The sequence below is a fragment of the Natator depressus genome, chromosome 18 (assembly GCF_965152275.1).
Source record: "Natator depressus isolate rNatDep1 chromosome 18, rNatDep2.hap1, whole genome shotgun sequence".
Lineage (NCBI taxonomy): Eukaryota > Metazoa > Chordata > Testudines > Cheloniidae > Natator > Natator depressus.
Genome location: NC_134251.1, coordinates 6,364,504 through 6,377,183, shown reverse-complemented (window position 1 = coordinate 6,377,183; position 12,680 = coordinate 6,364,504). Strand labels below are relative to the sequence as shown.

The window sequence follows — 12,680 nt, the reverse complement described above, 5'->3', positions numbered from 1 at the left end:
AGGAAACCAGCTGGCTTGGTGTTAGGCGGCCGGGAGCTGTTGGGGTTGTGTTGGGCTACACCCTATCCCATAGGGCTGGGAACCGTCAGGGCAGCACAGACAGGAGCCAGAAGGCGGGGGGCGGGGGGGGGGCATGCTTGTAAGTGGCCAGAGCATTCGGTGACAGTCAGGAGCCTGCGTGCATCTGTCCGTTCAGTGACTGGAAAAGGAGGTTCCAGGGGCTGAGCTGGGGCCTAGTCTGGATGGCTCAGAAATCCAGTGCGGGTTTCTCCTCTGGCCAGGCTGGGGGGCTCTTGGCACTGACCCATGGCTCTAGCAGATGGCAGTTTCCACCTGTGATGGTTGCAGGGAAATCCTGGACAGCACCTGTGTGATACAGATTAGGACGCAGCACATGGCCATGTGCCTCACCACCACTGGCTGGTGTAAAAGCAGCCTCCACCCTCCACACACACACGCCTAGGCCAGCCCATGGATTCTCCCCTGTCCCCCTTCCCCTCTCCACAGCAAGCTGAAGGCCTGGCAGCAGAAGCGCAAGCTGGCCAGGGTGCGGGGCACGCAGATCAGCCAGGAGCCCCCGCGCTGGGAAGAGGACTACGAGCTGATCGAGTGTGAGGGGCTCTTTGAAGAGTACCTGGAGATGGGTGAGCGAGGGGCGCAGCCGACCGGGTTAGGAGACGCACTGGCCGCTGGTGCCCAGAGACTCTGGCTCGGCCTGCGTGGAAATCCCAGACCGCAGGTCGCTGGAGCTTCAGCCTTAATGCGGGGAGCTGTATACCCAGCCCCGCGGCTGGAGGGAGAGCCAGGACCAGGCCTGAAAGGTGTTTGATTTATAACTAAAAGCTATTCATTCTATAGAGAGCGCTGGCTGGGGGAGCTCCCAGCCATTTGCAGCAGGAGGCGCTGTAGGGAGTGGGGCAGAAGTGCTGGCTGTGGAGAGGTGCGCCCAGGTACTCCAGTCCCAGCCTCTCCCAGCAGGAGGCGCTTCATGGGATCCTTCTGGCGATGGGGGAGCAGACCCTGGCTGAGCGGCCACCTCACTCCTTGCTCCCTTGGGCTTGCAGTGCTGCAGTTCGGGTTCATCACGATCTTCGTAGCTGCCTTCCCGCTGGCCCCGCTCTTTGCCCTGCTCAATAACTGGGTGGAGATCCGCCTGGACGCCCAGAAGTTTGTGTGCGAGTACCGGCGCCCGGTGGCCTACCGCACCCAGGACATCGGGGTCTGGTTCCTCATCCTGGAGGTCCTGGCTCAGATCTCCGTCGTCGTCAACGTGAGTGCAGCGCCGGCTCCTCGGAGGCCGTTCCCAGCCACAGCATCCCCAGGCCAGGCACTGAGCACGCCTGGAACAATCCAATGCCCTGTCCTCTCCTGACTCACCCTGCCAGTTCCATGCCCTGCTGGCTCCCTGCCTACATTCCCACTGCCCCCCTGCTTGGAGCAGCCTCCTGCTGCTTCCCTGGCACCCTCCTTCCTCCCTCTCGCCCAGCTGCCTCTGCTGGCTGCCTGCCCCTGGCCTGTCCCTGGCAGGAGCTGCGTGGGGTGGGACCCACACAGGGCCCTTCGTACACTAATCACCCGCAAGTGATACTGATGCAGCCCAAGGACTCTGCAGGGGCCCCAGAGCACTGGACAAAGCCCAGCTGCTAAAGGAGCGGTGCCCCCGGTGAAGGTGAGGGTGCATTGTGTCCTGTCTGCTTTGGGGATGGGATCTGAAGACAGAAGGCGGCCAGAGCAGGGTACCATGTGCCCCAGCTTTCCCTGCCCTTGGTGCTTCTCTAGGGGCCTGGGGTCGGAGGTGCGCCCTGTGACACCCATCCAGGCTCCCACATGTCTCCCTGTGGCTCCCAATCCCCTTCTCTGATCTCTGCCACCTGACACCTTCCAGCTGGTCTTAGGTGACTTGAGAGACAATGTTCTTTGACAGGGTAACAAGCTTTGTGGGTGGGGGGAAGCGGTAGATGTGGTGTAGCTCGACTTTAGTTCGGCTTTTGATACTGTCTCATGTGACCGTCTCATAAACAAACTAGAGTAATATTGCCTACGTGAAGCTACTATAAAGTGGGCGCATAACTGGTTGCAAAACTGTTCCCAGAGAGTAGTTATCAGTGGTTCACAATCATGCTGGAAGGGCATAACGAGTGGGATCCCTCAGGGATCGGTCCTGGGTCTGGTTCTGTTCAATATCTTCATCAATGATTTAGATAATGGCACAGAGAGTGCACTTATAAAGTTTGTGGACAATACCAAGCTGGGAGGAGTTGCGAGTGCTTTGGAGGATAGGATTAAAATTCAAAATGATCTGGACAAATGGTCTGAAGTAAATAGGGTGAAATTCAATGAGGACAAACGCAAAGTACTCCACTTAGGAAGGAACAATCAGTTGCACACACACAATGGGAAATGACGGCCTAGGAGGTAGAGCTGCGGAAAGGGATCTGGGGGTCAGAGTGGATCACAAGCTAAATATGAGTCAACAGTGTAACGCTGTTGCAAAAAAAGCAAATGTCATTCTGGGATGTATAAGCAGGAATACTGTAAGTAAGACATGAGAAGTCATTCTTCCGCTCTACTCCGTGTTTATATGGCCTCAACTGGAGTATTGTGTCCAATTCTGGGTGCCACATTTCAGGAAAGATGTGGACAGATTGGAGAAAGTCCAGAGAAGAACTACATAAATGATTAAAGGTCTAGAAAACATGACCAACGAGGGAAGATTGAAAAAACTGGGGTTGTTTAATCTGGAGAAGAGAAGACTAAGAGGGGACATGAGAACAGTTTTCAAGCACATAAAAGGTTGTTACAAGGAGGAGGGTGATAAATTGTTCTCGTTAACCTCTGAGGACAGGACAAGAGGCAATGGGCTTAAATTGCAGCAAGGGGGAAGTTCAAATCAGACGTTAGGAAAAACTCCCGCAGTGTCAGGGCAGTTACGCACTGGAACAAGTTACCGCAGGATGGTGTGGAATCTCGGTCAGTGGCGGTTTTAAAGAGCAGGTTGGACAAACACCTGCCAGGGCTGGTCTAGATGATACTTAGTCCTGCCTCAGGGCAGGAGACTGGGCTAGATGGAGGTCCCTTCCAGGTCACCATCTCTATGTGGTCCCTGAAACCCTGCACTGACTTGGCTGCTCTCCTCCCCCTGCCAGCCCCGTTCCTCTCCTTCATTGCTCCCAGCAGGGCAGCCTGTGGCCCGAGCCTTCAACCCGCCCTGTGGCAGCCCCGTGCGCCCCACGGTGGGGAACCCTGGCTCAGCTGTTCTCACGCCTGGGGAGGGGGAACGGGGGGACGTCCCGGATGACTCGCCATTGACCCCCGTCCTTCGCGCACTCAGGCCTTCCTCATCGCCTTCACCTCGGACTTCCTGCCCCGGCTCCTCTACCAGTACGAGCACGAGAGCCAGTTGCAGGGCTACGTCAGCTTCACCTTGGCCTACTCCCCCCTGCGCTACGTGGCCACCGGCAACCACACCCTGTGCAGGTGCCCGGCACGGGGAGGTGGTGGGAGGGGCGATGGGGAAAGGGGAGGGACAGCACAGGGGGTTGGGGAGTGGGCGAGGGGGGAGGGTGATGGGGAGCTGCAGTTAAGACCCTTCTCTCCCCAGCTGAGCAGAACCAAGGCCATTTTCAGAGGCTTCCCTGGGGCTGGGCCTGGAGCCGTCCACCACCGGGTCAGTGGGTGCAATGAAGCTGGGGCTGGTAGCAGGGGCAGTGGTTCAGGGGCTTGTGTGAGATGAGGTTGGTGGGTCTCCATCCAGTTGCCAAAGGGCAGCTGCCAGGAAGGCTCCGCCCGCCCTTGGCACCGGCTGGCCACTCACTGGCAGGTCAGCAGGGACCCTGGGCTGACTGGGCCGTGGGGCCTGACCTCCCAGCTTGTTCCCTGGGGGGCTCTAGTTTGGGGGGGTTGGAATGTGGGAGCTGCCAGGGCTATCAGTCAAGTAACCTTTCCTCGCCCCACCCACCAAGGTGAGGCTCACGAGCGGGGGACTGAGCCAGCCCCCCCTAAGCTGCTGCCCCTCCGTCCAGGTACAAAGCCTTCCGGGATGCCAATGGGAACTACACCCTCTTCTACTGGAAGCTGCTGGCCATCCGCCTGGGCTTCATCATCGCTTTCGAGGTGAGCCTCGGCCAGCACCGTGCAGGCGTGGGCTCGGCGATCCTCCCACCGGCCCCCTGTGCTGCTCAGAGCCCCTGCCAGCCCTGCTGGACCCAGGCCAGGCCGGGCAGCTGAGAGCGAGGCGGGGAGAGGTAGGGCCACCCCTTCTTCTCTGCTGGGTCGCTTTAGGGTCCTGGACCATGCCCATCACCCTGGCTTATTTCTTTCCAAGTGGATCAGAAACCTCCGGGGGGCGAGGGTGGGGGTTGCAATGAAGGGCAGAGGAACCAGTCTGGGCACACAAACCTCACCCCGAGACCCCAGCTTGAACCAGACCTGAGCTGTGGCTCCTTTCCAAGGACCAGAAAAGGTCTTTCCTGCCCCATTCCAACTATTTGGCATTTTCACCTGACTTTCCGCCCTCCCTGGCTCACTCCAGAGGCGCAGGGAACATGCCAGCGAGGCCGGCTGTACAGCGCCCCCACCTGGAGGACTTTCATGACTGTCCATGACACACTTGGACGATGAATCGGTGCTGCGTATCCGAGCCCAGCTGGAGCAGAGGCCCCGGGACTCTGGCGAGAGGCCTCGTTATTGTTATGTGTGTGACCGTAGCATTAGGATCTGACAGACGCTCCCTGCCCCTGGCGGTTTGGTATGAAGCTCCCAGATCTGGGAATGCAGAGTTTTGGTTGGAGGGTAAACCTGGAGGTGTTGAAGGTGCCCAGACGTCGACTGGGGGTGATTCTGACCTGGGCTGGGCCAGGAGCTAGGGAATCAAAGGGAGGGGATGGACGGTGCCCAGTGTGGCCTGAAAGGCAGGGCTGGGACCAGGCCACATTCAGCACCCTGCCTACTGCTTAAAACAGGTTTCAGAGTAGCAGCCGTGTTAGTCTGTATTCGCAAAAAGAACAGGAGGACTTGTGGCACCTTAGAGACTAACCAATTTATTTGAGCATAAGCTTTCGTGAGCTACAGCTCACTTCATTGGATGCATTCAGTGGAAAACACAGTGGGGAGATTTATATACATAGAGAACATGAAACAATGGGTGTTACCATAAAACAGTCTCAGTGAATAGGCCAGTGGCTTGCAGCCTGTGGGCTGGAGGCGAGCGGCTGCTCTCTGTGGGGCTGGGTGGACGGCCCTCCTTTGCTGTAGGGCTGGGATCTGCGTAGCTGTCAGGGCCCCTGGACTCTAGTACCTGAGCCCCACACGGTTGTCAATGTGTCTGTCCTCATGACTCCCTGATGCCCCACAAGGCTAAGTGCCAAGTTCAGGCCCTAACCACTGGGCCAGCCTTCCCCTCTGGCCAGGACTAACAATAGAGGACCATTGCGAATAGAGCCTCTCTGAACCTTGTCCTTTCTTCTTGTTTTCCATGTGGCTTTATCCTCTCTGCCTCTCTCTTTGTCCATCTGTCCCTGCTTCTCATTTTCTGTCCGTTTGTCTTCGCCTCCCCTCCCCCCGCCCCATCAGCACGTTGTCTTTTTCTTCCTGCGCCTCATCGACTGGCTGGTGCCCGATGTCCCGGGGTCGCTGGAGCTGACGATGAAGCGAGAGCGCTACTTAGCCAAGCAGGCGCTGGCCGATAACCAGGAGGTGCTGCTGACGGTGAGTCGCGAGTCAGCTTCTCCAGGTCAGTGTGCGAGGAGCCGGCGGACGCGTGGCTGTCCTTGTCCCTCTGTGAAACAGACGCGGGCTAGCGAGTGACTAACAGGAGACCCGCGGAGTGGGAGGCCCTGGGCTGGAGAGGCTGGGAGCGGGGACAGTTGAGGTCTGGCCCCGTGCGTGGAATCGCTCTGCTTCTCGCTACCTCATTGCCCTCTGCCAGCTGTTCGCCACCGGCTCTCTGCGATGGCGCATCAGGAGAGGCTGAGTTTTCTTCTGCGCTAACTTAGCGAAGTGAGGAACTCAGAGCTCTGGCTCCTGCCGGGTGCAGCATGGACAAGTGTGAGATTCCGCACGCCCAGCTCTGCCGGTGCACTTCAGTGCCCATCTGTCCAGTCCGGCCCCCCCCAACTCCGCTGTTACCCCACAACCCTCATCTGCATCAGTTCCCCAGCTCTTCCAGCCCGGGCCTCGTGAGCACCAGGGTCTGCTCCGCACTCTTGCAGGGGTTTTGTGATACGAACAAACGTCTGCCAGGGTCAAGCAGAAGCCGCCAAGCTCGTATCACCTTTGGGACCCCAGATCTCTGAGTGCAGTGGGCTCCTGCACTAGCCCTCCGGGCGCCAGCTGATCCCTGGGATAGAGCTCGCCACTTCCTGTCACAAAGTGGGTGGGAGCTGATTGGTCGCTTCAGGACTCGGCAGTCGGGAACAGTTGGCCTCGGTGCCAGATCCTGCAACGCGGGTATCTGCTGGGGCTGTGCGCTAGGCCTGCTGGTACCTCAAGGTCTGTGGGCCAGATACCTACCAGTGAACTTCAATTCATAGGTTACACCACCTCCTGATGTGTGTCTGCCCCACTCTGCCACTAAGAGGCAGATTTGGTTCTGCCAGCTGGCTCATTTCCATCACTTCCCCTCAACTCCAGAATCCTCTTCGGGCAACACAAACTCCGGTCCTGGATTTCCCTGCACCTGTAACAGGGCGGGGGAGGGGGGTTTAGCCAGTGGGATCTGCAGTTAGGGCAGGCCAGGTGACTAACCCGGACTGGATCTCTCTGCTCACCTGGAATGGGCTCTGGGGGCAGTCTGGGCTAGGATCCAGCACCCCGTAAGACAGACTCTGGGAACAGCTCCTGCTGCTGTTTCTCGATTGTTGTTGCTTGCTGTGGTGTGTGTTTGTGTTTGTGCAATACACACCCATGGCGCTCACCTTTCCCTGGCTCACTCCAGACAGCCCAAATGTTCCCTGGCCCATCCCCACACCCTCCTGGTGGGCCCCATCAGCAGCATTCGTCTGCTAGGTCACTGTGGGCAAAGTGGGTTTGGCAATGTTGCCATCTGAATGCTAAAGGGGGCTGTGTGCCAGGGTGGGGAACTGCCCCCCCCCGCTCCCAGGGCCCCCCCCCGCAGGGGGTTGCTCCTTTCTCTTCATTCCCATTTTGGTCTGATTATTAGGGTGGTGTTGCTGCTCCCCGAATGAACAGGATGGTGCGTGAGAAACACGGAGAAGCGGGGTCCGACCCGATTGAGACACATGGAGTGGGAGTTTCCAGAACGCTTCGCATTGCATTGTAGTTTTTTGGGGGGGGGCAACACCCCCGTGTCCCCTCAACTCTGCCCATTGGCTCAGGGCTTCTGCCCCATGGGGAGCACCGGGGCTCGGGGCTCCAGAATTCAGCCCTGCTGCACCTGGCTTCAGCCCCTCAGGGGGCACCAGGGATCAGAGCTTCAACCCCGCAGCTCCTGGCTTCAGCCCTGCGGGAGGTGCTGCGGCTCAGGCTCTGGGTTTTAGCTGCAAGGCCCCGCGGCCCCCCTGAAAGGGTTTGTGGCCCTCCTGTTGAGAACTGCTGGTGTATGAGACCCTTTCATAGAGCTGAGCTCTTCATGTGTGAGCTGTGGAACTCATTGCCACAGGGGAGCTGGAGGCCAGAGAGGAACGGGCACTTGGGTGTATCACTGCAGCAGTCGTGGGTTTACATCAGCTGGAGGAAGAGTGCAGTTCTGCAGGGGGGAAATGCCACCCCCACCCAGACACAGCCCCGGTTAGCTCCTTCAGACCTCCCTGGTCTGTGTCCCCCCCAGAGCTGGAATGAGGCACCAGCACCCATGTTTTACCCTCTCCCCTGCTTGCAGGATTTTATTGCCCCCTTACCCCCAATCTAGCCACCCCCTATAGTTACAGTGCTACTGTGTGGATCCAATCCTGTAACGCAAGGGGCCTCCCCACCCCTCGCTTGCAGGATCCGGCCCAGAGCCAAGACCATTGGTTGAATTCTAACCATGCCGTTGCCTCTCCACCCAGTGCAGCAAGCAGCCTTTCATCCAACAGCATGAGCTAGCCGCGCCGGCGGGGAGCAGCCCCCGGGGGCTTGACAGATGAGAAGGCAGAGCTGGCTGTGACCGGGGCCCCTCCACACTTGATCAGGTGACTTGCCACCGGCAGGGTCCACGGAGCTGTCCAGAGGGGCCAGCAAGGCAGCAGTGGCCCATCAATGCCCCATGGATGACCTTCGACCTCCAGAGTGCCAGGGCGAGGCTCGACGAACTCGGAGACATGTGCCTGGCCTGGGTGTCACTAATGAGGCAGATGGCATGTGTGGAGTATTCCAAGCCCGGAGGAGGAACCTGGAGCTGGCTGCAGGTGTGCTCCTGGCTGAGTTGGCCCAGTGGGCCCCTCGCTCGCCCCCAGCCTGCGAACGCTTTGCTGCCTCCAAGACGGGTGGTGATGGGTCCAAAGTTGGTCACGCTCTAAGGCAATCAGCAGCAGGGGCCCCATGCGTCCGGCTGACTCTGACCCATGCCGCGGACCCTCCTAATCGCTGTGAGTGGGGCTGGCTGTAAGGCCAAGGTCACTCCATTCAGAGGCGAGCCGCTCCGGGACACAGAGCAGCAGCTGGAAGGGTGCAAATGCTTCAATGCATTGCCCCAGGGAGGAGCAGTGAGACATCTCCCCGCTCTGTCCTGTTGTTCATCCCCCCGATGCACACAGTGGGTCTGAGCCCTAGTGGGCCCATAGCCCAAGTTGCTGGTGCAATTTACGGCTCCTTTCACGGCTGCACGGAGGTACCAGTAGAGACAGAGACACTGTGCCAACTTTTCCCTTCCTCCCAAGGCTCTTGGTGGAATTAGTCTGCCAGCCCCAGCTCACTTACCTTCTGAGCCAAGATCGTCCAGAGAAGTTTGGTAGCAGCTCCTGCGGGCTGGGCTGGCTGGTGAGGAGGGCAGGAGAGGCTGGGGGCAGCCAATAGATGCCAGCAGCCAGTGATACACCCAGGCCTCTGTGACTGTCACGTCCTGTCCCCATGTCAGAACCGGGCTGTCAGTTTCTCACACTTAGAATGTTTGTGGATTGACCCCGCGCCAGGGATGTAGTGATGAGCACAGGTCCTTACCAAACTGGGCTAGGGTTCTGGCTCAGTTCACAACAGAGGACACAATAAATTAGACCCCCCAAGGAGCACGCACCTTGTTATAACTAAAGAGCACAAAGCTCCATAAAGACCCAAGGCTTTCAAGCCCTAAGGTAGCACACTTACACCTAACAACTCGGATGCAATAACGAGATGAATGGGAAATGGAAGCACCTCAGAAGCCCTGAATCAGGAGCCCAAAGAACCTGAAATATCATGACTTCAAGTCGATTTTTTAGACCCATCCTTTCTGTAACTGCTGGGCTACATATCCATATTCAGTCCCTCTCTGTGGCCAGCTAAGGTTTTCCCTGTCCATTATCCATGCATGGCACTCCCGGTGTCCAAAACCAAACTGCCGGTCGTTAACATTAATAATTTGCACGGATAATTTCTTAACAATCCCTATACAGCTGTACAGTCAAACTATCTCGGTACCGCCAGGTTACCAAACTGCCAGGCTTCAAGACCCCCTGATTGCAAAAGCGGGTCTTGCAGAAACCAGAACTCGTGACCTGGGGTTACGTTCTCAGGCTGGAAGCACATTAGCTAAAATCCCAGCTTTTGCATGACAAAAATGTAGCCTTTTCCATGGAGAAAGGCAAAGCCTAGAGCCCCCAGTTATTCGTGGTCACCAACCATGTTTCAATCTAAGAGCCTTACAAAGCTACCACCCTTGTACCACACGGGTCTCGACACTTACAGCAAGTTAAGTTTGTGCATGGGACAGGGCGATAGGTCAACACAGGGCTGGGCTGGTGGGAGCCAGGGCCACTTACTCCGCTGCCCGTCAAGCCAATTGCAGCTGCAAGCTGCAGCCACCAGTGATGTGCAGCTGTTCCAGGCCAGACCGAAGCAGGGCAGGGAGGGGATAATTTCAAGGCTATAGAAAAGCTTCCACCATTGGTTGAATTTCCTCCATGTGCATGCTCATTCCCAAGGGGAGCCACTGAATGAGGACGTTCCCTGCCCGGCTCACCTGCAGTCCCCCTAAGCACCAAAGGGAGGTGCTGCAGGGTCAAGTCAGACGATGCGATCCTGGTGTGCCAAGCTTTGCGGCCTCTTCCAAGTCCTCTGTACGTAATGCTAGTGACTCCGCTGAGCCTGGTCTGCCTGGAGCATGTGCCCCAGGCCACGCAGAGCCCCTTGTCATGCTGTATGTGCAGGGGGGTGAATAAAACCTGGAATGACCTGATGGCAGCTGGCGTGGTTGTGTGGTGAGGGGTCGGGTGAGTTGTTTGCTTGTCCAGGGGGCCTGGATCTCCAGCTCTTACTGAGTGGAGCCAGCACCACTCTCTTGCTGGGAGATGCTTAAGTCAAACACCAGTGACTGGGCGAGGGTTGCCAACTTTCTAATCGCAGAAAACCAAACACCCCTTCCCCGAGGCCCTGCCCTGCCCCTTCCCCGAGGTCCGGTCCCCATCCATCTTCTCTCCATCCATTCCTCGCTCTCCCCCAACCTTGCTCATTTGCTCATTTTCACCTGGCTGGGGCAGGGGGTTGGGGTGTGGGAGGGGGTGAGGACTCCAGCTGGTGGTGCGGACTCTGGGGTGGGGGTGGGGATGAGGGGGTTGGGGTGCAGGAGGGGGCTCTGGGCTAGGCAGTGGGGCTGAGGGGTTAGGAGTATGGGAGGGGGCTCCAGGCTGAGGCTTGGGGTGGGGCCAGAAATGAGGGGTTCAGGATGTGGGCTGGGGGCTCTGGGCTGGGGTAGGGGGTTGGGATGCAGGGAGAGTGGGGTGCGGGCTTCAGGAGGGAGTTTGCAGTCTCTAGGCAGTGCTGACCTCAGGCAGCTCCTGGGAAACGGCAACATGTTTCTCCAGCTCTGAGGCAGAGGGGCGGCCAGGGGCCTCTGCGCGCTACCCCTGCCCGCAGCTTCCATTGGCCATGGTTCCTAGCCAATGCAAGCTGCGGAGCCAGTGCTTGGGGTGGGGGCAGCATGGTGTAGTCCCAGTCAGTAACCCATGTGGCCCAGAAGGTGCCGCGCTGGCAGAGGCCTGGCCTGGCGCTATCCCGTAACCAGCTCAGCAAGCTGGCATTGCGCAGTGTGGATGGTTTCTTGAAGCCCACCTGTGTTTAGCCAATCCGCCCTCCCACCAGCACTCTGGCAGCCTGGCAGGCATTGTGCCATGTGCTGCTCTGGGCGGTTGCGCCCTCTCCCCTGCTGAGGTGGGATGGGCCATCTGCCTGTATTTCCCCACGATCGCTGGGTTCTGGAAAAGAAAGACAAACCCACTGCTCCGTCCCTGAGCAGGGACAAAACAGCTCAGCTGTTGGGGTTCGAGCTAGAGCGGGACCTGGCAGGACCTGGACAAAAGCAATGCAGCGCGCCCCAGCCCTGTGGCACCCGTCCACACAGTTGCATGCCCAGCCCTGGTTGCCAAATGGGAGGGAAGCAAGCCCAGCTAGGAGGCGAACGAATGTCCTTGCAAGAGGCTGTTTGAGACAACAGTGAGAAGGGCCGACACGGGCCCATATAACTCGCGCCTAGGTGAGTGTGTTGTTGAAGACATGCCCAGCATGGTATTTATAACTAACGTTGTTAAACATTTGGGTACAAAGGCCACTCCCCAGAGTCATCCCCAGGTGTCACAAAGAACGTCTTACAAGTCTGTTCTCAGGCTTAGATCAGATCCTAGGCTTCGGTCCAGCAAAGTGTTTAAACTGGAGTTGTCCCATTGACTTCACTGGCACTACAGATATACTTAAATGAGTCACTGGATCAGGCCCCTAAGCAGTGGATATTGGTGAAAGGTGGTTTCCCACTCAGTCCCCCAAAAACCCAGTGCCAGCCCCCCCCGCTAGCCCCCCAGGCTGCCCTGGACCCCACGTCCCCCTGAAGCGTGGGCCAGGGGCGGTTGCCCTGGTCCATCCTATGGACAGAACTACTCCGGGTCCAGGGCGGCCTGGGGGGTTAGTGGGGGTCTGGAGGGCTGCAATTCGGGCTCTCTTGGTTAAGAGTCCCCATCTTGAACTGGGCCACATACCGTTCACTTACAGAACTAGCATGGAGACATCCCTTTCTCAACAACCTTGTCTCCCCAACAAGCTGGCCAAACACTGCCACTTGGTTATAGGACTGTTTAACTTTCTTAACAGCTTTCACTTCATCTGAGACCTTCTCAAAGCTACCCACACTGGATCCTTCAGCAGGAAAGTCAGTGGATCCATTCACAACAGAAAATTTCTGGCTGTTAGGAACTGAAACTTTCTTGATTAAATCACTTTCACGCCCTTCAGTTGCAGTAAACTGCTTGCAAAGACTCCATGAGGATTCCTTTCCCCAGGGCTTTTCTATGCAACAATTCACCCCTCACAGAAATTCTGCTTTTACCCTCTTTACCTAGGGCTTGCTCTAGAGGAACACTTTCCTGAGCAACAACAGACTCTTTCTGGGTCTCCCTTACATCCAGAATTACCTCTGGCCCATCCGGCAGATTCCTACACAATCCCCTTTCAGGCAAACTTGCAGACTTCCTAGATAAAAGGTCAGAAGCATTCTCCTTCCCTTCGCCACACACAAGTTCAGGAATCTTTTCCTTCTTGCTACAGGTTTCCACACCCTCAGT

At 57.6% G+C, this 12,680-nt stretch overlaps 1 protein-coding gene across 2 annotated transcripts in view; it reads left to right on the top strand.

The window, feature by feature from the left end:
• LOC141974419 (anoctamin-7-like) overlaps positions 1-10,303 on the top strand; it is a 34,158-nt gene extending 23,855 nt beyond the window's left edge. The window contains exons 18-23 of one of the 2 annotated variants that reach the window (XM_074934123.1): positions 508-644; positions 1,065-1,270; positions 3,332-3,477; positions 4,023-4,113; positions 5,572-5,706; positions 7,160-10,303. In XM_074934123.1, coding sequence (XP_074790224.1) covers positions 508-644; positions 1,065-1,270; positions 3,332-3,477; positions 4,023-4,113; positions 5,572-5,706; positions 7,160-7,279 — 835 coding nt within the window. In that variant the 3' untranslated portion in view covers positions 7,280-10,303. Of the gene's footprint in view, positions 1-507; positions 645-1,064; positions 1,271-3,331; positions 3,478-4,022; positions 4,114-5,571; positions 5,732-7,159 lie in introns of both variants that reach the window. The other variant, XM_074934124.1, reaches the window with a different exon arrangement.
• The last annotated feature ends 2,377 nt before the right edge of the window (positions 10,304-12,680 follow it).